Raw genomic sequence first — 26723 nt, forward strand, 5'->3', positions numbered from 1 at the left:
ACTTCCTCTGAGCAGTTTTCCAGGAAGCCTGGAACAGGCGGAGAGGTCAGGCATTGGATTGGAAGAGTGTTGGCAGGGGGGGTAGAGTGATTTAATTTAGGCAGCCCCCCAAAGGTGCCTGCTTGTTGGAACAGACCTTTCTAAAACCCAGTTAATCCCTCCATGGTTTTCAGGGTGGGATCCTAAGAGAAGAGGAGAAAGAGTGTTTGTTTCCTGCAGAATTTCTAGCTTGACACTTATTCCCCGGGGTGTCTTGGCTTGGCATGCCTGTATCAAGAGCAACCTCCTTGGCTTCGGTTGTTTCCTAGGTCTGTTTTAAAGCACACGGCCAGAGTCCCTTTACCAGCCAGATGGGCAGGGTATAAATGATTATTATTATTATTATACCACCTTCCCATATTGGCAGGGGCGGCGGGTAGGTGGAGTTCCTGTAGCAAACATAAGCAATCTCTTGCTCGCTCCCTGGTGCCCGTCTGGTCCGTCCGTCCCCTGCCTCCCTGCCCCCCCCCCAATGATACATTTGGCCCCTGCCCATGTATCCCTGGCAACACAGAACTCCTACCAAAATGCTGCAAAAGCTCAGCCCTTGTATTCAAGCAACCTGCATGCTTTATAAATGAGCAGTTTTGCGTAAACTGAGCATCGAATTAGAGGTTTTGTTTATATACAAAGAAGCTGCAGCTTTAACCTAAACATTAGGATGTAGAAGTTAGCAAATGAACAGAAATTAGATTTGGTCTTTCCTGGTAATTCTGATTTGCTAATGGAAGAGATGAATCTGTGCCAGCGAGGCCACGTGGCAGCTTTAATCTCTGCCTTTCCCCTAAGTCGTTTCACTTTTGAAAATTTGGAAGGGCGGATTTGGAACGGTGGGGTTGCTCTTTGCTGCACCTCCGCCTGTTGGGCAGGTTTAGCTGGCTTGTTTATTTATCGCCTGCCACACATGTACAAAATGCAATAAGAAAACAAAAACAGGAAACAAAAGCCGATGTATTTTGAAAGCAATGCAAAGCAGGCCCCCATGGCAGAAACCTATTCCGGAACACAGGCGCCTTCAACTGGTTTTTGAAAGTGCAGGCAGTGTGCGCTTGTCGTATCTCAATAAAAACGCTGTTCCCCAGAAGAGGGGCAGCTGAGTTACTGCAGAGGAGCTTCTGATATCCTTGGAAATTGCGAGAGAAGCTCTCCTGCAGACCACAGTGACCTACTGGGCATGAACCAGTTTGAGGGTTCCTTTTCTTTTCCAATTAAGCGGTATATACATTTTGGGAGATAATTACTTCCTGACAGTAAGAGCTGTTCGACAGTGGAATTTGCTACCAAGGAGTGTGGTGGAGTCTCCTTCTTTGGAGGTCTTTAAGCAGAGGCTTGATGGCCATATGTCAGGAATGCTTTGATGGTGTTTCCTGCTTGGCAGGGGGTTGGACTGGATGGCCCTTGTGGTCTCTTCCAACTCTATGATTCGATGATTCTATGAATTATATGGGATAAGACAAGTGTTTTCAAGGCAGATCAAAAGAGAGGATTTTTCAGAGGAGGAATCTAAATTTAATAATTTGGTGATACAAAATAGTAAAAAGTTATTATCAAAAACATATAATTTGTTATTAGATTGGGAGCTTATGGACGAAGCAGTCAAAGAAACGATGATAAAATGGTCACAGGATCTCGGACAACCAATATATTTAGAGTGGTGGGAACAACTTTGGCAACAAAGCAAGCCTTTTGCCCCGGCTGCAGCCTCAAGGGGAGCCCCACATAGAGCACATTACAGTAATCCAAGCCTGAGGTTACCAATGCAGGGACAACTGTGATCAAGCTCTCCTGGCCACCTGTTCATTTCTGCTTATTTGGTAGAACAGATGCAATGCCTCTGGACCAAGGACCACTGTGAAACTCCCTGAGTTTAATGCGCCTTGCTCCCAGGAAAAGTCTATATAAATCTCTTCAGTCTCAGTGCAACAACAGACCGTTTGGGGCTGCCCCAGGTGAGAGGGGTGTTTTCAGTGGGCGGCCACGGATGCATTTCAGAAGAAAGAAAATTGTTTTGCAATTAAAATCACTACTCAAATTGTACCGTGTAATTTCTTCCCCTGGATTGCTATTTACCATAAAGCTTCAAGCATTAATTCTGGGAGGAAAAGAAAATTAAAAGGAGCGAGCAATTTTGACATTAAAGCAACGCTCTGAATTGTGAGGACTCCTGAGCACAGGGCGCTCTTTGTAGTGATAATTTGGGAAAGCAATTAGCACACAAATGTTTTCCTTCTGATGCAGCTTCTTGTTCTGGCTGATGTGTATTAGGCCCCAAATGGACTTGTGTAATGATCGTAAAGCAAATCAAGCCTTGACGGGTGGCTGCAGGTAAGATCTCCTCCTCTCTGCCTCGCCAGCCAGGAAACAAAATGGCATCTCCTTCCACAGCACGGAGGGGAGGCAGGAAGTGGGCAGAGAGAAGCCAGCAAGGAGTGCCGGCGGAGAATCAGGCACGGGAGTCTGTAGAGCTGATCCCTGCCTTGCCTGCCTCCACGGGGACACAGGGGGAACACGCCAGGAGCCAAGATGGCTGCGGAATTATGGATTCTTTCCACCCCACCTTTCTGTCCGTAAGACACCAAAGGCAGCAGATAAATTCCCACCCACACACAGCCAGTGAAAGAGACCAAACGCAGGACATCTTTCAGGATAAAGCTAAAGGTGGTTATTACTTAGGATGGCTGTGTTTATGGAAATCTGTAAGAATAATAATAATAATAATAATAATAATCTCCTCTCACAATCTCACTTTCAAACTTATCCGGTGGCTTGAAAATAAAATTTCTGTTCTAATATAGAGCCACTGTGAGCCAATAAAGTTGTTGTTGTTTAGTCCTTTAGTTGTGTCCGACTCTTTGTGACCTCCTGGACCAGAGCCTGCCAGGCTGTCCTGCCTTCCACTGTCTGGAGAACACTGTCCAACCATCTCATCCTCTGTCGTTCCCTTCTCCTAGTGCCCTCCATCTTTCCCAACATCAGGGTCTTTTCCAGGGAGTCTTCTTACGATTTACAAATTTTTTCTCCCAATGCATTCCTATGGGATTCGACTTACTTTTTTTTTCAACTTACGAATGTGCGTTCGGAACGCATTAGATTCGTAAGTAGAGGTACCACTGTATTGCTGTTTATATGCAACTGTAACTTTATAGAGACTCTCAAGAGTCTCTATGGTGCTGGAGGAGACTCTTGAGAGTCCCATGGACTGCAAGAAGATCAAACCTATCAATTCTGAAGGAAATCAGCCCTGAGTGCTCCCTGGAAGGACAGATCGTGAAGCTGAGGCTCCAATACTTTGGCCACCTCATGAGAAGAGAAGAATCCTTGGAAAAGACATTGATGTTGGGAAAGATGGAGGGCGCAAGGAGAAGGGGACGACAGAGGACGAGATGGTTGGACAGTGTTCTCGAAGCTACGAACATGAGTCTGACCAAACTGTGGGAGGCAGTGGAAGACAGGAGTGCCTGGAGTGCTCTGGTCCATGGGGTCATGAAGAGTCAGACACGACTAAACGACTAAACAACAACAAAGCTGTCATGGTTGGTACAGAACCCATGCAGAGCCTCCCCTTCGTGAAATTGCCCACTTCATTTCAGAGTTATCCTGTAATGCAGCCCTGAAGGATAGCTCAGTCGGTAGAGCATGAGACTCTGAATCTCAGAGTCGTGGGTTCGAGTCCCAAGTTGGGTGAAAGATTCCTGCATTGCAGGAGGCTGGTCTAGATGGCCCATGGGTGGCCCTTTCCAAGTCCCTGTCTGTCTGTGATACATTGGGAAAGCCTTCTCCAACCTGCCGCAACTGCAGCTGCCAAACGGCTTATGGACTCTGCCTGGCTTTTGTGCCTGCAAACAGGGGCTTCCTTAGCTCTGGGATGTGAGATTGGGGGGCCCTTTTTTGTTCATCGATGGAGCTGACAAGCCTGAAGCTGGGCTCTGTACACAAGGAAGTCTAGGCCAGGGGTTCCCAAACTAAGGCCTGGGGGCCAGATGCGGCCCAATCACCTTCTAAATCCGGCCCGCGGACGGTCCGGGAATCAGTGTGTTTTTACATGAGTGGAATGTGTCCTTTTATTTAAAATGCATCTCTGGGTTATTTGTGGGGCCTGCCTGGTGTTTTTACATGAGTAGAATGTGTGCTTTTATTTCAAATGCATCTCTGGGTTATTTGTGGAGCATTGGAATTTGTTCGTATTTTTTTCCAAAATATAGTCCGGCCCCCCACAAGGTCTGAGGGACAGTGGACTGGCCCCCTGCTGAAAAAGTTTGCTCTCGCTTAGGCCTCTCCATCCTAGGACCAGCCCAGTCACAATTCCTGCAGGACCAGCTTGTGTTTTGAATTTGCTTTTCCAAATTGGGGTGAGCGTGTCTCCCCAGGGGATGCTGTCTTTGCATGTGACTGTCCTCTCTCCAGCCTGCTGGCTCTCTCTCCCTGCTTCCTTCCCCTTCCTTCCTTCCTTCTTTCTGCTCTCCTCCTCCTCTAGGCCCCAAGGGTGTGTTTCTTTCGAGAAGCTTCTCTGCTGTCAAGGAAATCTGGCTTTTTGAAAACGAAGCGGGTTTTTGCTGGCATTGCACTTATCTGCTGTGCCCTTTTTCAGAAAGGGGGAACTCCTGTGTTGCCTGACGAAGGTTCCGGGTTGTGACGGGGATGGGAGTCAGCAAAAAAAATAAAAATAAAAAATCCAGAACCCAGTGGCAGCTCAGTAGGAGCGTAACCGTGCGCTTTATGAATTCTTCAGAGGGAGAAGGGAGCTGTCCAGGCTGCTGAGCCGCTTGAAAGGGGAAATAAATGCAGGGAGGATGGAGTCTGCCAAGGCGACGGCTTAAAATAGATGCTGCCTCTGGCTGGAGCCAGCGAGGGGGGAGGTCCTGGTGCCTCTCTCACCTTGAGCAGCTGGAGGTGTAGGTGAGTGTACACCTGCCTCCCCGGGAGGCCTTCCTGGGGGGTACCTGCTCTTCCCCAAGAGAGAGAGAGAGAGCCAGTGGTTGGCAGGCAGGAGATCCTCACGTGACACGTCTGTTTCCTTAGAGACCACGGAGGAGGAGGAGGAGGGCTGGGCCACGGCTGCCGCCTCTTTGGATGCCTCTTTGGCAAAGGAAGGCAGAGGCACTTGCTCTCCAGCAGGGAAGGTTTGCTGTCTTTGCTTCTCTTTCTCTCTCTCGCTGCTTTAGGGCTTTTGCATGTACTTGTCGGGGGGCTGCAGGGAGCCCTTTCCCGTGGCCGAGTGAACTTATCAGAACCCCCTGGATGAAAAAAAAGCCACCTTTTTCCCGCAGTTCTTTGTGGTTCTTTGTTATGGGGGTGGGGAGGGGTGCAAAGGACGAGGCGGCAGGAAGAGTGAGCTGGTTTCTGGAGCTCCCTTCCCTGGTCCCTTCGAAGGAGGCTCTTCAAGAATGCTTTGATGGTGTTTCCTGCTTGGCAGGGGGTTGGACTGGATGGCCCTTGTGGTCTCTTCCAACTCTACGATTCTATGATTCCACCGTAGGGCAAGGGGCAGCTGCTTCCGGGGCTGCTGTCGTTCTCAAGACCTCCTTGAGACGCTTTGAGAGCAGAGGTCCTTTGTGAAGTGGCCTCTTGAGCAGGAAGGGTTGGGGTGCAGGGCGGCAGGAGTAACATCTGAAACGGAGGTCCTGCAAGTTCAGGGGCCGACAAAAAGAACTCCTGGAGCCTGAGGGTGGCTAGATTTATCTCAATGTTTCCCATTGATCTCTGAAGAATTGCTCTAGCGATTACATCTCAACACTCCCCTGTGGTTCCTGATGCCTTTTTCTGTACCAGACCCTAGCATGCATGAAAGCTCTTCTCCTCTACACCCCCCCCCCCCGGCCACAATGTGAGCATTTTATAAAGCTGACTGATAAGTTTTAGACCAAGAACACAGTGTTTTGAGCGGCATTGTTCTAATTAATCTAGATTAGCATTTGCCGTTTAATGCTCACCTTTTTGATGCTCCCTTTTCAGATTGGATTTCTGCTCTTTTTTTAAATTGGAAGCCAAAGTCTCCCAGCCACCCTTTTCCGATGAAATATAGCTAGTCTGGTGAGTTCCATCAAAAAGGGAGGCTGACCTATGTCACAGCTTTTGCTCTGTTCCCTAAAGATGGATGGAGAGCCTCTTCCCAGGCTGAGTGGCAGCAGGCCATGGGGTGGAGGGAGAATCTGTGCTCTCATCCTGGCACATTGCTTGCATAAGGGGCATCAGCTTTCTCTCTCCTTTATATTATGGGGGGTGGGATCCACAGCCATGTCTCTCTCTCTTCCCCCTCCCCTTCAGCTGTGCTAACAGAAGTTTTGGGAAAGGAATGAATCTGGGGAAATAGCCACTATGACACCTGGGGAGTCCAGGGCACCAAGGTGGTTTCCAAATTGGACCCAAGTTTTATATATTTGTTACCTGATTCAGGGCACAATTGCCCCTTCGAGCCTGTGCACACAAAAAAATCATTTTAAAAGGTTGCCGTTTGAAAGACATAATGCACACTCCTCAGAAATATAAAAACATTAATAAAGGCAGCTGCAATTAATATAAAACAGAATGTAATCCTGTTTAAAGTTGTTTCTTGAAATGAGGTCGCTCTTGTTTCCTGGAAAGAGTCTCGTAAGTGAAGTTACTAGGGTTGCCAGACTCAATAGAGGACAGGACTTCTGTGCCTTTAATTGCCCTGCTCTCTTTTGAGTCTGGAAACCTTAAAGAGAAACCAGCAGACCCTTTGCTTGGAAATTAAACATTAAAGATGTTTAATTTCCAAGATGTTTAATTTCCATCATTAAACATTAAAGAGAAACCAGCAGACCCTTTGCTGGGAAATTAAAATTAAATTGAGTCTTCTCTTAAGACTCAAAAGAGAGCAGGGCAATTAAAGGCACAGAAGTCCTGTCCTCTCTTGAGTCTGGCAACCCTAGAAGTTACCCTTTGGCTCTCTGTGGGGTGTACATGTTTGTGCATTACACAGATATATAACCCCTGGTTTTGGTGCTCTGTCTGGGGGCTCTGCTGAACCACTGCCTGTTTCTGTGCCCCATAGCGATGGGCAGGGCAGCCATTGACTAGGTGACCCCAGGGCTCCCTTCTGACTCTGCAGTTCTGTGATTCTGCAAGTGAGGCAGGCAAGCGTTGGATGGCACAACAGGTGCTAAGACAATGGCCGGACAAGGGACACGCTCCCCCCGGGCTCCCCTTTCAAAGGGGTGTGGGCAACTTCAGCGCAGCAAGTAGGATGTTTATTTGAATGGGGCAAGCAGACGGGAACTCCTTCAGGGGTGGGGGGCTGAGTTACCTGTTCACGTAAGCATCTCCATCTCCTAGGCAACAGTGCAGGGTTGAATCCAGCCTGGGTGCCTGAGGCCTCGCGACTGGGTGGGGACTTGGCAGTGGAGACTGATGGAGGGGTGGGCTCTGGTGGCAAGGGAGGGGGGCCCATAGCTAGTTCTTGCCCACTGTGACCCCTTCACAGAGCTGGAAGGGAACCCCCAAGGGTCATCTAGTCCAGCCCCTGCAAGGCAGGTGTGCAGCTTGGGAATCATTTTGAACTCACAGCTGTCCATGGAGGCGCAGCTCAATTCTGTGTCCAGGGCAGCTGTCTATCAGCTCCATCTGGTACGCAGGCTGAGACCCTACCTGCCTGCGGACTGTCTCGCCAGAGTGGTGCATGCTCTGGTTATCTCCCGCTTGGACTACTGCAATGCGCTCTACGTGGGGCTACCTTTGAAGGTGACCTGGAAACTGCAACTAATCCAGAATGCATCAACCAGACTGGTGACTGGGACCATATAACACCGGTCTTGAAAGACCTACACTGGCTCCCAGTATGTTTCCGAGCACAATTCAAAGTGTTGGCGCTGACCTTGAAAGCCCTAAACAGCCTCGGCCCAGTATACCCGAAGGAGCGTCTCCACCCACATCATCCAGGCCAGACACTGAGGTCCAGCTCCGAGGGCCTTCTGACAGTTCCCTCCCTGTGAGAAGCCAAGTTACAGGAAACCAGGCAGAGGGCCTTCTCGGTGGTGGCACCCGCCCTGTGGAATGCCTCCCATCAGATGTCAAGGAAATAAACAACTACAGTAACTGACTTGTAGAATAAAAAAAACTTGTAGAATAAAAAAAACTTGTAGAAGACATCTGAAGGCAGCCCTGTTTAGGGTAGCTTTTAATGTTTGATGTTTTATTGTGTTTTTAATATTCTGTTGGGAGCCGCCCAGAGTGGCTGGGCAAACCCAGCCAGATGGGCGGGGTATAAATTATTATTATTATTATTATTATTATTATTATTATTATTATTATTATTATTAACATTTCACAAGGCCCACATACAGCCTGCCATAACCTGCTGGGTTCCTCTGCAGGGCCACCAACCAGCAGCTCCTCAAGCTCCTCCCAGCCCTCATCCAGATCTGACCACCCTGTCCAGGGCTGCTTCTCTGGGATCATGACACGAACCCACTGCTCCTGTTGCCACCTGGAGGGGCGCTCTTGCGCCATGGGGCAAGGACTATTTGCGGTATCAGAAAGTAGAGAGTTTCAGCAGGAAGCCACGTGACCTGCTCTGATGGAGAACGAAGCCGGCTGTTCACCCTGAGTGCCTTGGTGCCATCCTGAGTGCGGAACAGAGAGCTGAATTGTTGCTTCCTGGCACTGGGCACTCTCCCGGTCCTGCCGCCAAGGGTTGCATTAGCCTGCATCTGCCTGTTCTGCTCCTGTTTGTGAGTGCACCCACATTTGATCTCTTCCCGCCTCCCCTCCCTGGAACAGCATGCTCAGTTTTGCCTCTGCCGCCAGAGCTTTCTGTATAATTCACGCCCCGACTAATTCAGGAGGGAAATGCCGCCGCGTGCTTTGAGACCGTGGCAACGGCAGGCGCAGAAAGCCTCTGCTGTCTTAGAATCATAGAATCCTAGAGTTGGAAGAGACCACAAGGGCCATCCAGTCCAACCCCCTGCCAAGCAGGAAACACCATCAAAGCATTCTTGACATATGGCTGTCAAGCCTCTGCTTAAAGACCTCCAAAGAAGGAGACTCCACCACACTCCTTGGTAGCAAATTCCACTGTCGAACAGCTCTTACTGTCAGGAAGTTGTTCCCAATGTTTAGGTGGAATCTTCTTTCTTGCAGTTTGAATCCATTGCTCCGTGTCCGCTTCTCTGGAGCAGCAGAAAACAACCTTTCTCCCTCCTCCATATGACATCCTTTTATATATTTTGAACATTGCCATCTTCTTGCCTGGTGCTATACTGTCCCAGCGAGCAGAGCCAAGTTTTGTCCTGTGGAGTCTCTGGGTCTCTCTGACGTCTCTGCAAAGAGCAAAAGGAAGTGGTCTTTGGAAACGCAAAAGTGCTTTTTCGCCTCCTCTCATCCTTTGAAACAAAAATGAGGTCAAGAGGAGTGCTTCTACCACTGAGCTGGGCAAGAGGAGCTGAAGAAACTGGGTTTCTCTCCCCTCCCCACCGAAATTTGCTGCATCCTGGTTACTAAAAACTGCCCTGAGTGCAATGTTCCATGGACTTCCTTTTCTCTAATCTCTCTCTCTCCTCCTCTTCATTTTTGTGTGTGATAGAAATATCAGGCACCCATTTCCCACCTCTTGGCAGCAGTGCCATCCAACCCTGGCTTCTGCGTGTGGGCACCTCCACTGCCATGCCAGGGCAAACTTGCAGTAGGCTTAATAAAAAGATTCCTTCAGTAGCACCTTAAAGACCAACTAAGTTTTTATTTTGGTATGAGCTTTTGTGTGCATGCACACTTCGTCAGATACACTTGAAACAGAAGTGTCAGACCCTTATATATATACAGAGGGTGGTGGGGGTGGGTGGGAATGGGTGATGGGCGGATGGGAGTGGTAAACCTGTATATGGCTGTTAACGACTGCAATTAGTCCTGGGGGGGGGGAAGCAAAGGCTGAGGCACTAAAGAAAGCTTGATCATACCTGTAACTTGCAGTAGGCTTGATAATCTGGACGGACAAATGAAGCTGTTGCTCAGAGGCTGGGCTGCTCTTCTGTTCTCTTCTCAAGGCTGCTGCTGGCTGAGGGGTCCTGCTGTTCAGCTCAGCCAAGCAGCTAGTCGCCCACTCATCGAATCATAGAACTGTAGTGTTGGAAGGGACCCCAAGGGTCATTTAGTCCAACCCCTTGTAGTGCAGGTTGTTGTTGTTTAGTCGTGTCCGACTCTTCGTGACCCCATGGACCAGAGCACGCCAGGCACTCCTGTCTTCCACTGCCTCCTGCAGTTTGGTCAAACTCATGTTCGTAGCTTCGAGAACACTGTCCAACCATCTCGTCCTCTGTCATCCCCTTCTCCTAGTGCCCTCCATTTTTCCCAACATCAGAGTCTTTTCCAGGGAGTCTTCTCTTCTCATGAGGTGGCCAAAGTATTGGAGCCTCAGCTTCACGATCTGTCCTTCCAGGGAGCACTCAGGGCTGATTTCCTTAAGAATGGATAGGTTTGATCTTCTAGCAGTCCATGGGAGGAGGAGACTCTTGTAGTGCAGGAATCTCAGCTAAAGCATCCATGACAGATGGCCATCCAACCTCTGCTTTAAAAAGTCCAAGGAAAGAGTCTTTGTACCCTTCCATGGGGCAGAGGCAGGGGCTTAGTGATAAGTGTGTGACACAGCCCCCTATGGTGTTTTGACTATGTTTTAATTTTTATAGGACCCCATACCAACCGGAGCATGGAAATAATTCCCCCCCACACACACACACACCCTTCCCTACACCACAGCAGCATTATTTTGCTACAGATTGGAAATTGGAGGCAGCAGAGGACAAAAGCATTGCCATCAAATGCCAACGGTGCCCTTCAGCTCTCTATATTGGACAAACAGGCCAAACCCTACTACGCCAAAGGATAAATGGACATAAATCTGACATCAGGAACCAGAAGACAGAAAAACCAGTAGGAGAACACTTCAATCTCCCAGGACATTCTATACAAGACCTCAAAGTAGCTGTCTTACTACAAAAGAATTTCAGAAATAGACTGGAAAGAGAAGTTGCTGAATTGCAACTTATCACCAAGCTCAAAACCATGGAGGGACCTGGTTTGAACAGAGATATCGGATTTTTATCTCATTATATCTGATAAAGTTATTTTTAGTCATCTCACCCCTTGCTGTTCCCTGTAAGACCAATTGCAGTCGTTAACAGTCGTCCACAGGTTTACCACACCTATCAGCCAATCACCCCTTCCCCCCCTCTTCTGAGTAATACCCCTCCCCACCCTCTCACTATATAGAAGGGTCTAGAGACTTCTGTTTCAGTGTATCTGAAGAAGTGTGCATGCACACAAAAGCTCATACCTATGGCAAACTTAGTTGGTCTCTAAGGTGCTACTGGAAGGAATTTTTTGGTTTTGTTTCAACTACGGCAGGGACCCAGGTGGCACTGTGGGTTAAACCACAGAGTCTAGGGCTTGGTGATCAGAAGGTTGGCGGTTTGAATCCCTGCAACGGGGTGAGCTCCCATTGCTCGGTCCCAGCTCCTGCCCACCTAGCAGTTCAAAAGCACACCAAAGTGCAAGTAGATAAATAGGGACCGCTCCGGCGGGAAGGTAAACGGCGTTTCCATGAGCTGCTCTGATTCGCCAGAAGCGGCTTTGTCATGCTGGCCACATGACCCGGAAGCTGTCTGCGGACAAACGCCGGCTCCCTCGGCCTATAGAGCGAGATGAGCGCCGCAACCCCAGAGTCGGACACGACTGGACCTGATGGTCAGGGGCCCCTTTACCTTTACCTTCAACTACGGCAGACCAACACGGCTACCTACCTGTAAGGAGGAAGTTTCTGATTTGCCTAATAGAGAAAGCAGAGAGAGGCTTGGTTTGCTGACGGCAAGGATTTTGTTGTTGTTTGTTTGTTGGTAGTATGCAGCTGGACAAAAAATATGGAATCTGAAAAAGAATTGTGCAGCTGGGGAGCCAATAATGTGCAGCTGGTAAAATGCAGGGCAGAACTTGAGATATGTGTTTGTTGAGCACTTGAATAACTGGCAATGCCAGGGACAGTTTGCACACAAATTATAGCAAGGTAGAAGGCACTCTCTTGCATTCTCCTCATTTCACAGTTGGCTTTTATTTGTTTGTGAGCTGCCTCCAAGCTACTGAAATGAAAGGCGGTCGTAGCAGATAGATCGATGAAGATGTCGCCCCAGTGTGCGGCATCTGTGGAAAAGGCGAACGCCATACAAAGGATCATTATTAGGAAAGGAATTGAAAATTGGACTGCCAACATCACCGTGCCGTTATACCAGTCTACGATGCAGCCACACTTAGAGTGCTGTGTTCAATTGGGTCAGCTCACCTCTGAAAGGAGATTGTAGAGTTGGAAAAGGTTCAGAAAAGGGCCACCGAGATGATCCAGGGGAGAGAGCGACTCCCCTGGGAGGAAAGGTTGCAGCGCCTGGGACTTCTTAGTTTAGAGAAAAGGGGAGTCAGAGGCAACATGATAGAAGTTTATAACATTGTGAAGGGTTTTGTAATTGAGGAAGAATGGACTACTTTTAAAAATATTATATTCAATTGAATCGCAGGCAGGATTCGAGGCAGAAGCGGAGGAAGCAAAGTGGTAAAATGTTGGTAAATAGAGAAACTTTTTCTAACAGATGAAGACATAATGCAGTAGAAAAGATTTGATTACGAACACTGCGGAGGTTGGAGTGGGAAGTCAATTTATGAAACAATGCAGTTATTTGATATGAGGATCATTGTGAAATGTTTGAAAAATCTAATAAAAAATTATACCCCAAAAAAGGAAGTGGGGGGGCAGCGTCTCCAACCAGCTGCTGCCCCGCAAGAGTCCGTGGTTGGTTTTCTTCCAGCCCTGCACCATCTCTTGGTCCTCGGCCATAACCCACCATGAAACCTTTCTGTTTCAGCCCTTCCCGGCCCCTTGCGAACATGAATGATGCCATGGTGACCCACATGTCCTCCGGAGCCCCGACTCCAACGAAAAGGTAGGGATGTGCACTCTTATTTGTGAGGGGGGGGGAGATGGGGGCCTCCTCGGTGGGCGCTCCAGGGCACCTGCCTTCCACCTGCAGAGAGAAGGTGGCTGATGAAGGAGCAAAGAGGGCGGCTCCTGGTCTGAGTGTCCTGGATATTGCTAGAACCAGGTGTGATTGCTGGTGGGGTCTCTCCTGCTTGAGGTCCCCACCACCACCACCACAGTGCATTTGATCCATTTTCTCTCCACCTGGAGGAGGCACTGGGGTTCCCTGACCCACCACCCTTTAGGTCTGAATTCCTCCCCCCACCCCCATGACTTGCTGTGCAGAACCTGAAACAGGTTCATTTCCCAAATGTCAGGAGGCAACTGAGGAGGATAAAACCAAAGCGGGAGAGATCTGATTTGGCATTTCCCATTGACTCCCTGAAGAGCTTCCCTCCTTTCTTAGGCAAAGATGAATTTGAGTCTTGCTTTTAAGTTCCTTTCGCTTGTTTTTTAATCATCAGTATGGCTTTGTTTCCTTTTTGTCTCCTGCGTGTAAAGGCTTCGTCTGTTTTGATTTTGTCCCTTAAGTGAGTTTAACGTAGCAGGATGATTCTGACCGGGAGGAGGGGGGCTTGTCTGTTACCTGGGCCAGGGAGCCACATTAGACGAACCAGGGACCATTCTCCCACTGGGTTTGAGCTGGCTTTGGACCCTTCTTACGGGCACAGTGGAAAGGAAAAGAAAGAGGGAAAGCAGGCAATGTTCTTGAGTGGGCAGTATCTTGAGCTCCAGGAAAGCTCTGGCTCTGAGAGTAACATCTCCATCTTCCACCGCTCCAGCTTCTCATCCCTGCCTGGGAGGAGGCAGCAGAGTTGGGAAGAGAAGGTGCAGGAGCAGCTGCAATTGGGTAACATCTGGGAGGGCACAACACTGGCAGGACCAAGCCAGAACTGGCCCTAAGCTAAGGCACCAAAGAGTTTGGCACTCTCAGAGGGCTGGCACGTGGCTTAAGAACACCAGGAAAGCCTGGCTGCTCTCCTCTCCTCTGGTTTCCAGCAACTGCTGTTCAGAAGCATCACTGCCAAGCATAGCCATTATGGCTAGTAGCCATGAGGAACCATTGCCCTCCATGAATCTGTCCCATCCTCTTTTAAAGCCACCCAGTCGGGGTCAGAGGAAGCGAGAGGCGCCTGTCCCTGCAGAGCCGCCTCTTGCCAGAGCAGCCTTTGCCAAGCAGCTATGCCTTCAGCAGTCCTCCACCAACTTGGCCTGCCTGTGCCATATTCTCACGTCAGTTTTGCAGTTTTCACCTCCAGGGTTGAGGGAACGAGAATGTTCTGTAAGAAGCGCACACAAGCAGCATCCGAGATCTCTGTTTCATGTAGGCTTCATAGAATCATAGTTGGATGAGACCCCAAGGGCCATCCAGTCCAACCCCCTGCCAAGCAGGAAACACCATCAACGCATTCTTGACATATGCCTGTCAAGCCTCTACTTAAAGACCTCCAAAGAAGGAGACTCCACCACACTCCTTGGTAGCAAATTCCACTGCCGAACAGCTCTTACTGTCAGGAAGTTCTTCCTAATGTTTAGGTGGAATCTTCTTTCTTGAAGTTTGAATCCATTGCTCCGTGTCCGCTTCTCTGGAGCAGCAGAAAACAATCTTTCTCCCTCCTCCATATGACATCCTTTCATATATTTGAACATGGCTATCATATCACCCCTTAACCTTCTCTTCTCCAGGCTAAACATACCCAGCTCCCTAAGCCGTTCCTCATAAGGCATCATTTCCAGGCCCTTGACCATTTTGGTTGCCCTCTTCTGGACACGTTCCAGCTTGTCAGTATCCTCCTTGAACTGTGGTGCCCAGAACTGGACACAGTACTCCAGGTGAGGTCTGACCAGAGCAGAATACAGTAGTACTATTACTTCCCTTGATCTAGATGCTATACTCCTATTGATGCAGCCCAGAATTGCATTGGCTTTTTTAGCTGCTGCATCACACTGCTGACTCATGTCAAGTCTGTGGTCAACCAAAACTCCTAGATCCTTTTCACATGTACTGCTCTCAAGCCAGGTGTCACCCATCCTGTATTTGTGCCTTTCAATTTTTTTTTGCCCAAGTGCAGTACTTTACATTTCTCCCTGTTAAAATTCATCTTGTTTGCTTTGGCCCAGTTGTCTAATCTGTTAAGGTCATTTTGAAGTGTGATCCTGTCCTCTGGGGTATTTCCTGCTGTCTCTTTCAGGATTCAGGTGGAGGAACATGTTGGTAGAGCAAGTTTCTTCTCATTCTTCCTCTCTCCCACAGCCATCCTCTTTTACATATCACAGGCTGCTTTTCTGACGTTTCCAGACAAGAGGGTCTGGATTCTCCTTGCCTTTGCCGAATTGCACATTTTATTAGAAGCCTTGAAACTCCAATGCCCACATGCTTCTGTCCGGAGAGCAGCTTTCTCTTTTGATCTAGGCCTGCTTGAGATATGCCGCCTTGTGAGCAAAGCAGAGCCTCCTTCTACAGACGCAACCTGAGTTGGGGTGGAGCTGGAGCCCACGGCCTCGTAAACGGGAGTCTAGCCAGACCACAACGCATCCAGCAGCTCGCTTTGTGTTTGCTTTGCCCATAAAGTGATGTCACGGCGAGTGTTACAAGCCCTGGTTACGCCCCGGAGTGGGGGGTGATAGATAAAGAAATCTTTATTCGGCTATAAGCCCACACCACAAAAATAAATCAGACGTAAAAAACAGAGATACAAATTTCTAGTGGGTGGTGAAAACACAGGTCGTGGCCTTTTGTACTCCGGCACCAGAAAGCCAGTAGCTGAGCCTCAAGCATCCCTGAACTCCTGCTTTTCTTAGGAGTTCTGGTCTTACGAGAGAGGGAGAAACCATTTGGGCAAGGAGACTTAAAGCAGTCTTGAGAAATGTAACACATGAAGATCAGACAGGATTTCTACCCACAAGGCAACTGAGGGATAATGTGAGGAACAGTGTTACTGAATATTTTGAAAAGTGTGGTGATAAACAGATGGACTTGGGTTTCTTTAGATGCTGAAAAAGCCTTTGAACTGCCTTTCTTACAATCTGACCCACGAGTTCTAGTCTTATGAAAGAGGGAGAAACAGTTTACTCCAGACATCCCCAAACTTCGGCCCTCCAGATGTTTTGGACTACAATTCCCATCCTCCCCAACCACTGGTCCTGTTAGCTAGGGATCATGGGACTTGTAGGCCAAAACACCTGGAGATCCGCAGTCCGGAGATGCCTGCTACTCTTTCCATTTTCTCAGTGCCATTCACAATTTTATTTACCTCTGCCATGCACACCCACCCACCCCTTACTCACCTTTTCTCTCTCCCCAAGGGCTCGCAAAGTTGTAACTTTTCCTCCTGGGGCAGATGCTTCATCTCGCTTGGTCATCTTGCTTTTCCCTTTCTGAACCTTTAATTCAAGCCTCTTTGCTTGAATTGCACTGGCTTTTGGGAGCTGGTGCCCCTTGTGCCTCTGCCCCCCTGGAGTTCAATGGGGGGTGTGCAGAGGAGGGAGAGTCATTGGCTTGCATTGTTTTTGTTCTTGCTTTTATTATCTATTTTGTATTTTTACCTTGTATTTTTATGCTGTGAACCGCCCTGAGATTTATGGATGGAGCGTGGCATACAAATTTTAATAATAATAATAATAATAATAATAATAATAATAATAATAATAAATCAGGGTCAGCACACAACCCCTAAGTTAAAACCCAGCCCTTTACTAAAAAAAAAAGAGGCGCCCTGGACAAGTGAAAAGTTCTCCCTCTGTTGCTGAAAAGGCATCAAAGTTTGGCGTCTGGGTGGGGAAGACAAAGATGCCCCCTCGGCAAACATTCACCCAGCTCAGCAGCACCATGGCTCCCTCCAGGGGACCCCCCCCTCCTCTTCCTCTTTTGTCTTGCTCAAGATGGGCCATTGCCTTCTGGAAGGTCCCCCGTGACTCTTATGGGGAGGGGGGGCCTCCTTGTTTATGACTTTTCACTGCCGCTAAGCCCAGCTTTATGGCAAAGCCATAAAACACTGCAAGCGGCGATTGAGGTCAGCTCGGAGGTGTAATGCCTTTAAAGCATGATGCGGGGTCAGAGGTGAGCCTTGTAAATAGTCCCATGCCATAAAAGTAATTGGGGAAAGGGAGGCCACTCCAAATGGGAGAACAATCTTTGTGTACCGGGGGGAGAGGAAGCTGTGTCTAGAGCAGGAATAGCTGGAACTACAACTCCCATCATCCCTGACCGTTGGCCATTCCGTCTGGGGCTGATGGAAACTGTCCTCCAGCGACATCTGTGGGGCACCAGCTTAGAGCAGACAGAAGAAGAGCATGCTGGATCAGGCCAGTGCCCCAGCTAGTCCAGCATCCTTTGGATGACCAGATGAGACAATGGGTAGCCTGCAAGCAGGATCCGAGCCCAAGAGCCCTCTCTCCCCTCCTGTGGCTGCCAGCAACTGGGATTCAGAAGCATGGCTGCCTCTGACCATGGAGGCAGAGCAGAGCCAAGCCATCCTGGCTAGGAGCCCTCAGGAGCCAGAGCCCTCAAGAGCCCCCCCCTCCTCCATGAAATTGCCGAATCTCATTCTAAAGCCATCTAAGTTGGTGGCCTCCTGTGGGCTGTGCACTGCGTAAAGAAGGACGTCAATGCAAGGAGACTCTTGAGAGTCCCATGGACTGCAAGAAGATCAAACCTATCCATTCTGAAGGAAACCAGCCCTGAGTGCTCACTGGAAGGGCAGCTCATGAAGCTGAGGCTCCAATACTTTGGCCACCTCATGAGAAGAGAAGACTCCCTGGAAAAGACCCTGATGTTGGGAAAGATGGAGGGCACTAGGAGAAGGGGACGACAGAGGACGAGATGGTTGGACAGTGTTCTCGAAGCTACAAACATGAGTTTGACCAAACTGCGGGAGGCAGTGGAAGACAGGAGTGCCTGGCGTGCTCTGGTCCGTGGGGTCACGAAGAGTCGGACAAGACTAAACGACTAAACAACAAGAACAGGGGAAGGAAGGGAGTGAGGAGATGCTGCTTGAGAGCTGAAAAGTGGTAAGGGGAATGTCTGTGCCGGAGCTGGGAGAGGTGGAAGCAAGTAAATCTTCTTTCCTCTGCCTTGTGGCAGAGAAGCAAAGGCCTCTCCACTTGTGCACGGAGTCTGGCCCAAGTGAGCTGGAAGCAGAATGCAGGTGGGGGCTGATCCTGGGTCTCTCCTAATTATGGCACCATTTGCGCCAAAGTGGGGAAAGCTCCTGCTTAGGCACACCTGGGGCAGTGTTTGCATTTTGGGGCTTCTCAAGTGCTCGCCTCCTCCTCCTCCCTCCTTGCGCAAGAGTCTCATTTTGCAGAAACGCGGTCGCTCTTTGCCTGTCGGGCAGCAGGTTCCAGATGACGAGGGCAGCTTTGGGGTGGGGCAAGAAATATGGGAAAATCCAACTCTTTCTCCTTGCCACAGTGATTCCACACTCTTTCCAATGAGGTTCCTGCACATTCCCTTCCATGTTTTGAATGTTTTTAAGTTTCCTTATTTTAATTGTTGCTTGCCATCATTTGCATTTCCCCGAATGCCCTCATCTTTTCATTTCTGCGGTGTTGTTTTTTGCCTCCTTTGCTTTCCCCACCCCCCAGGTTGCACTACAGCCCGGCCCCCTCCGACCGGCTTAGGGATGAGCATGCCCTGATCGCAGCCTATGTGAGCCAGCTCCAGAGTGGTGCACGGTCAGTCTTAGGAGAGGGGGGAGGGCGGGGGGAGGCCATGGGCAGCTTTGCCCAAAGCCCTGAGTAGCCCGCTGGACTACGACATAAACTGAAATTTGCACATGGAGATGGGCCATGAGGCTGCAGCACTCAGTGCCCCAAAGGGTGCGCGCACCGTGCATGCATTGGATCTGAGCACATGGCCCAAAGAGGGTTAGTTTTTAAAACCGCATTCTTTGTAAGCAACTAAATGAAAATTTTGGACAGCTTCTAAATGCTTATCGAGGGTCCAGAGATACTGAACCATCTGTAGCCCATGGTTCAAACATGTTTATTACAGGGCTCTCATTTCACCTGCCTAAATTTGGTGAGGGGTTTCCTCTACGATAATGACTATTTCACCTTGTTGCATGGTTTCAAAATGAGGAAGCAGCCTTGTTTTTTGGGGGGGGGGGCTGGAGGGAGCCATGATGGTTTTTTTTTGTTTTTTTTTTAAAAAATTTTTAAAATAAACTTTATTGAAAATCTGATTAAAAAATACAAACATAAAACTCATCCACACATTTGGAATATTAATAATATGAAAAATACAAAATCATAATAAATAATAAATCTCAGATTAGCAATATCCACAAATTAAATTAGACATAGAGCCTGGCTTCCCAGACTTTGCACAAGGTAAGAACACAGAAGAAGAAGCAAAATTTAGTTAAACAGCAGCAGCAAGGCTGTTTCATTCTCCTGAGTTTCAGAAACAACCTCCTTTCATTTGCTTCGAAGTTGGTGCCCCAGGAGCCCACACACACACACACACACACACACACACACACACACACGGGTGCATGAGGCTCTGGTTTGCAAAATGTGTGCTCACTGTTGTGTGCAGAAATGCACACCACCCCTGACCTAGCGAGCAGCTTTTTCACAAAGGAAAGCCCAACGGAAATGGAATACACACAATCACTTGCTCACCCCACACATTCTCACACACAGCACAACAGCCAGGGGGCGTCTTTCCCAGAGGAATTAGGGGGGTGCCACCTCCCAGGGCATCTTCACCCTAAACACAAAATCGGGATCCAATTGTGTTTAAGATGGATCTTCCATTGGGTTCACTTCTGCTCGGCAGGACATTTGGTTGTCACGTCATTTTAAAAAGGGCACGTTTCCTTCCTTTTTATTTTTATGCACAGGAAACCGTCCCAAATGACTCAGCCACTCTGCTGGTTGGTGCTGTGTCCCTTCAGTTTTAGGTTTCCACAGCTGAAGCCCCTTCAGATTTCCAGCCTGAGCTCTCAGCCCAATCCCTGCATCCCGTTTCTTATTCTGAAACTTAGCGTCCCATTGTCCAATTCCTCTTTCAAGTTGGTACCGGCCGTATATTCCAATCCTGAGGCCTTTTGCAGACTCCAGCCAGCTCCCTGTTCCCCAGTTTGCTTGGGCCATTTTGTCATCTTTGTAGCGCTTCAGATTTGCAAAGCGCTTGCAAGCTTGCCCTTGCAAAACAAACCTACCTTAAAACCAGTTAAGACAAACACAAGCAGTAAAAGTTTAATAACCCATTGGAGATTCTTCCAGATCCCGCCTCGCTAAAAAGAGGCCCCAAAGGCCCCAGACCTTCCACCTGCTGCCAGGGCGGGGCCACCACCCAAAAGGCCTGCCCTCATTTGCCACACTCTGGACCTCCATGAAGAAGGGCCTCAGGTGACGACCGCAGGGTCCGGCTTGGTTCACATGGGAAAAGGCAGCCCTGGAGCTTTTGGGGTTCTGAGCCACATAAGGCTTTATAGGTCCAAACCAGAACGTTGACTTGGGCCTGGGAACTAGCCGGTAGCCTTTTCCCACTTTTGACGCTGGTGTGGCAGGAGGTAAGGTGGCCGGGCTCTGACTCCTGCCTGGTGTTGGGCAACTGCTGGCTGCCTTGCCTGACTGACTGGCGCTCATGCTTGTTGCCTTTCTTCTCCCCGGCCCCAGCAGCGTCCTGGACAGTCCCAGCAGGCTGGACGAGGAGCACCGACTCATCGCCCGCTACGCTGCCAGGCTAGCTGCGGAAGCTGGAAACGTGGTAAGCAGCCAGTCTGGCCCCCTCTCCCCCCGCTAACGTTTTCTCCGATGGCTGTGGTACGGTATGCTCAGCTGCTGCTTCCCTGGGCAGGTGAGCTGGCAGCGCTCGGCTCCTTTCTAAAGATGCCGCAACAATTAAGGAGGAGCATTTTGCGCTACTGAGTGCGTGTGTGTCCCTCCGGTCAGTTTCCTCACATTGCACCACAGGCGTGGCGCTCAGCCCCCCTCCCCTTCCCCCCGGGCAGATTGGGAGTCTCATAATTAGTTGGATGCCAGGCTGGAGCCATGCAGGCTCAGTGTCCCCGGGGGGGGGGGGGGCTTCCTCCCAGAGAGTCAGCATATTGGAGCAAAGGAAATCTTGTATGCTTGCTTGCTTACGCTTTGCAGCGTTTTTCATGCTTCCCATTAAGAATAGGTTCTCTGGGCGGTGTACAACTTTTCTATTAGAACACAAAACAAAAAGCCACACCATAAAATATCAAAATGCAGAACACAAAAAGGTTAAAACAGCATCAAAATTAAATCAGAGCAGCGGACAACAGTAGCACCCCCTGTCCACAAAGCACCGAAGCACGTTTTTAAAAGTGAAAAGCCTGGTGAAGTTTCTAAAAAGGTTGAAACTGGAAGGACCACAACACAGGTACCAGGTGAGCCTCTCGGGGGGGGGGATTTCGTAACTAGGGTGCCACCACCGAAAAAGCCATCTCCTTAGTAGCAACTCCTGCAAGAACCTGAGAAGAGCCAGCTGGATCAGTAATAATAATAATAATAATAATAATAATAATAATAATAATAATTTATTATTTATACCCCGCCCATCTGGCTGGGTTTCCCCAGCCACTCTGGGCGGCTTCCAACCGAATATTAAAACAGTATACAGCATTAAACATTAAAAACTTCCCTAAACAGGGCCGCCTTCAGTTGTCTTCTAAAAGTAAAATAGTTACTTATTGCCTTGACATCTGCTGGGAGGGGCTCCACAGGACGGGTGCCACTACCAAGAAGGCCCTCTGTCTAGTTCCCTGTAACTCACTTCTCGCAATGAGGGAACCTCCAGAAGGCCCTCGGCGCTGGAGCTCAGTGTCCGGGCAGAATGATGGGGGTGGAGACGCTCCTTCGGGTATACAGGACCGAGGCCGTTTAGGGCTTTAAAGGCCAGCACCAACACTTTGAATTGTGCTCGGAAACGTACTGGGAGCCAGGGTAGATCTCTCAGGACCGGTGTTATGTGGTCCTGGCGGCCACTCCCAGTCACTAGTCTAGCTGCCATCTGGTTAGCCGCAGAGAGGGCAGAATGCTGGACTACAGGCTCCATTGGCCTGATCCAGAAGGCTCTGATGTTTCTTATGGAGGGTCTGCCCCTGGGGGCAAGGCACGTAGCTCAGTTGGTAGAGCATGAGACTCTTTATCCCAGGGTTATGGGTTCGAGCCCCACGTTGGGCAAATAATAATTTTATTATTTATACTCTCCCCATCAGGCTGGGTTTCCCCAGCCACTCTGGGCAGCTCCCAGCAGAACACTAAAAAACAGAATAAAACCTCAAACATTAAAAAATTTCCCTAAACAGATTCCTGCATTGCAGGGGGTTGGACTAGATTGCGCTCGGGGTCCCTTCTATGACAACCTGATGTGATTTCCGCCCACCATCTCCCCAGCGCTGTTGGTGATGGGGAGGGGGCTGCTTGCGTGCGTTTCAGTGCTGGGTCCTCGTTGAGCCGCGTGTGTCTTTGGGGTCTCTTGACAGCCACGCCCACCCACCGACCTGGGGTTCAACTTCGATGCCAACAAGCAGCAGCGGCAGCTGATAGCAGAGCTGGAGAACAAGAACAGGTAAGGGGACTTGGGTGGCAGTTCCCGAGCAAGAGATCTTTCGCCTCCCACCCTTTCCATTGCTGCTGCCTCCCGGTGGGAGGTCTGCGGGTGGGATGCTTTGACAAGGGGACAACCCCACAAAGATGGGGGGGACACACCCCACAATGCAGCTGGTGGGTTTTGCAATCCCTACACTCCGTCAGTTCAGTGAAAGGTTTTATTTTTTATTTTTGCATAAGAATGCTGGGGTGGAGAAAAATGAAGGCTTGGCGTTTTAAAGGGGCATGCAAAATATGAATATCCTGGCATGGCAAAGGGAGAGAGAGAGAGAGATGGGAGAACAGTCTGGACAAGGTCCCCTCTATGCCAGACTCTGGAAGAAGACAGGGATTGGGCTGATTGTCCCCTGGGACCTCTTCCAACTCTACAATTCTGTGAAAGCTGAGGGCAGCCCATTCTGCCTCCCCACTGGCCTTGGGTCCACACCTGCTCAAATCTAAACATGCCACAGGTAGGTCTCCTATAGCATACTTTTTTCTAGGATGTATTTCTACCTGATGATACAAACCCACCCAAAAAGGACTGGTGTGGGTGGGTGGGTATTGTTCTGCAGAATCCTGCTATGCAATCAGATTGCAGCCCAGCCAGGGCCTGTAGGCAGAGTTCGCCGACTCCCACTGACATGTTGAACCCTGTTTGGCCTTCTCTGGGAGTTTGTAAAGCAAGAGGGCTAATGCTGGTTTCTTTATTTTACTTGCACAGAGAGATTCTGCAAGAAATTCAGCGGCTGCGGCTGGAGCACGAACAGGCCTCTCAGCCGACACCAGAGAAAGCCCAGCAGAATCCGACGTTGCTGGCGGAACTGCGGCTATTGCGGTAAGAATGTGGGTGGGGGGGACGGGACCCCAGGAGGGAGGTTGCTTGCACAAGAGTACTTATTCATGCAGCAAGCAGTTCAGCTGTGGAACTCCCTCCCACAGGAGACAGGGGTGGCTGCCAACCTGGGTGGCTTGAAAAGAGGATTAGATGAATTCATGGAGATGATGGAGGAGGAGGAGGAGGAGGAGGAGGAGGAGGAGGAGGAGGAGGAGGAAGAGGAAGAGAGGGCTGTCTTATGTTCTTCTTCTGCTGGTGGTTGGCAGTGCCCATCTCTGATTCTGTGCCACCTTTACCCAAGGCAGAGGGCTTGATGTCTTTTCTTCACCCTCACAACTGCCCTGCAAGGCAGGCAGCTGCATAAGTATTCTGCCCACGAAGATTGGGAAGGATAGGGGCTGTGAATACCAGTGGAACTGCCCTTCTGGCAAACTGGCCGCTTCTCCTCCTTCAACCCAAACAGGCAAAGGAAGGATGAGCTGGAGCAGCGAATGTCCGCCCTTCAGGAGAGCCGGCGGGAGCTGATGGTGCAACTGGAAGGGCTTATGAAGCTGCTCAAGGTAAGGCCCGTCGGCGCTCAGCTTCTCCTCCTCAGCCCCTGCCCCATTTGCAGCTACTGGGCAGTTTGTGCATTAAACCTGTGAGAAGCCGTTTCTGTCCTTTTCAACTGGCAGCCCTGATCAGGGTTGGAGCCAGGCCTTCCAGCGCTCAAAGCGGGTGCTCTGCCTGACCATAAGCTACAGCCCTGGCCCTTGTCCTGGGAGGAACCACCTCCAGAGGGCTGTGTGCGAGATCCAGCCTGCTCTAGCATTCAGAAGCCCCTTCAGACTTGGCCAACGGAGCCCCCGAGAGGGGCTGCCCTCTTCTCCCTCATTGTCTTTTGTCCCTTCCTGCAGAGAAGGAATTTGCCTGCAGCCTCTTCCAGGTGGTGTGGCTCTTTAGAGGTCCTCTAGTCCAACCCCCTAGGGTGCTAGAAGCATCTTCTATCCTCAGGTTCTGCCTGAGGACCTCTCGCAGGGGGGATCCCAGCCCCCAGCCCCACCCCTGCCCCCAACTAGTTCCATTACTGCTTATCCTTAGGAAGTTGTCCGTCCGTCCGTCCCCCGACCCGGATGTTGATGTCCAGCCCATTAGGCCCAGCAGGAGGAGGAGGAGAGAGAGTCTTTTCCCTCCTCCTGTGCGATGACAGCCTTGGGGGGGGGGGCTTGAAGGGTGCTCTGCTGTGTTGGGATGTGAATAGGGTGCCAGGAGAGGGTATATTTATGAGAGATTATCCTTCCTTCCTTCCTTCCTTCCTCATGTTTGTGAGTTCAGCAGAGTGCTGCATCCCTTTGCAGCTTAACAGGGAAGCTTTGATAGACTAGGTTTAGCCTTTTCATGTCAGTATTCCGGGTTGCTTTAAGGCAGCCTGGGTTTTCCTGGTATTTTCCCCTTTTCTCCCCCTTAAAACAATAACCACGCAGTCTTGTAAAAGGTAAAAATAACATTGACTCACTCAGAATCCTTGTCGAAGAGGAACCGATACAGCAGCTTTGTTCAGGCAAGCCTAAAATAGTAATTCAGTTACAAGGCCATACTGTAAATCTAGTTTAAGTCTGAGCATGGAGCTCAGGTGAGCAGGTGTTCTCACATCGCTGGCAGAGAGGGAAGAGGTGAAAGGCGGCGTGCCCCCCCAGGCAGGTAAGAGAATATACCCAGCTCTGCCCTCTCCTTGCTGCCAGGGCACAGAGTTCTCTCTAGCAAGCCACAGGAATACGCGGAGCTTCATCTCCTCTGTCTTGTGCCTATCTAACAAAGCAGGGGGGCACTAGGAGGGCACTAGGAGAAGGGGACGACAGAGGACAAGATGGTTGGACAGTGTTCTCGAAGCTACGAACATGAGTTTGACCAAATTGCGGGAGGCAGTGCAAGACAGGAGTGCCTGGCGTGCTATGGTCCATGGGGTCACGAAGAGTCGGACACGACTGAACGACTAAACAACAACAACAAAGCAGGAATTGTTTGTTTGACATTATGTGAAGTATCCCCCGTCCTGCCCCCTGCTCAGTCCTCTGAGTGTTCCCCGATCCTTCAGCCGTTCCTCACGTGTCTTCTTTGCCACCCAGGTTTCCTGCATGCAGAGCCCAGACCTCACTCACTGCCCTTCCCTCTCTCTCGCTGGACCAGGGGCGCCTAGACTCAGCCTGTAGCATCCCTGGGAGGGACGGAGGGAAGCCAGAGGCAGCCGTGATGGTCTCAGACAGTGCAAGGCAGCGGCTCCTGCCCTCCTGCGTCCCTTCCCTGTGTCTTCCTCCTCCTCCTCCTCCCTTGGTGTCCTTGAGTGTCAGCAGGCATGGGGGTTCCTCTTGGGGGTCCCTGCCTGTGTCTGTCCTCCCCCCCCCCTCCTGATAATGATTAACTCTCCTCTCTCTTTCTCTCACACGTTTGCTTACTGCCAACCTTTATAGGAAGAGGAGCAAAAGCAGGCAGTAAGTTGATACCCCACGGATCTTTTCTTCCCTTTGGTCCTGCATGAAATGACTCCGTGCGGCACTTTCTCATCCGGGTGGGGTTTGGGTGCCCAGGAGGCAAGTGGTGCCCAGTGCAGGATGAGGGTGGTTCTGTCTCCCGCAGAGTGTGGGCTTATTAACCCTTGGCACACCGGCTTAATTTCTCAATGTCTTTCTTTCCCAAAAACGTAAGACTAATAAGCCAGTCCCGGTTTGATCTGTGCGTGCGTGTGTTTAATGAAATGTGCATGGTTGAGAAGACATGGAAATGTAGAGACCCTCCTCCCAGGCTGCTCTGGTTCAGGCATCCCCGAACTTCGGCCCTCCAGATGTTTTGGACTACAATTCCCATCTTCCCCGACCACTGGTCCTGTTAGCTAGGGATCATGGGAGTTGTAGGCCAAAACATCTGGAGGGCCCCAGTTGGGGGATGCCTGCTCTGGTTGCTTTCTCTGCCCTAAGGCACCCAGTGGCCTCCTGTCTTTGGGAAATCCTTGCATTCTCCTTCCTGGCCATGCGCATGAGTCATGCATGGAAGCAGACAGACAGCCCTGCCTGGCCCTGCATCCTGCCGCCTTGACAAGCTGTTTCTTTGGGGGGTGGGGTGCGGAGCTCCTCCAAGAGACCTCCTTGTTGAGCATCTGTCTTGATTTGCTGACGCAGGGCTTGTGCAGAGGTCCAGAGGTGATGCAATATTCCGATTGGTTTTGTGTGGAAGTTGCCTGACAAGGAGCGCCTGTCCTGCTCTGCTTGTGTGGGTGGAGACTTTGCTCTGTCCCAGCTCCTGCCAACCGAGCAGCTCGAAAGCACACCAGTG

At 50.1% G+C, this 26723-nt stretch overlaps 1 protein-coding gene across 5 annotated transcripts in view; it reads left to right on the forward strand.

Moving 5' to 3' along the window:
- The window catches only part of DTNB (dystrobrevin beta), a 96727-nt gene that overhangs the window by 40390 nt on the left and 29614 nt on the right, over window positions 1-26723 (forward strand). For 2 of the 5 annotated variants that reach the window (XM_060273223.1, XM_060273222.1), the window contains exons 10-16: window positions 12897-12974; window positions 18596-18685; window positions 20639-20729; window positions 22474-22559; window positions 23304-23417; window positions 23881-23977; window positions 25865-25885. In XM_060273223.1, the coding sequence (XP_060129206.1) occupies window positions 12897-12974; window positions 18596-18685; window positions 20639-20729; window positions 22474-22559; window positions 23304-23417; window positions 23881-23977; window positions 25865-25885 (577 nt within the window). The remainder of the gene's footprint in view (window positions 1-12896; window positions 12975-18595; window positions 18686-20638; window positions 20730-22473; window positions 22560-23303; window positions 23418-23880; window positions 23978-25864; window positions 25886-26723) is intronic. The other 3 variants (XM_060273224.1, XM_060273225.1, XM_060273226.1) reach the window with 3 other exon arrangements.

This window comes from Zootoca vivipara, chromosome 3 (assembly GCF_963506605.1).
Source record: "Zootoca vivipara chromosome 3, rZooViv1.1, whole genome shotgun sequence".
Classification (NCBI taxonomy): domain Eukaryota; kingdom Metazoa; phylum Chordata; class Lepidosauria; order Squamata; family Lacertidae; genus Zootoca; species Zootoca vivipara.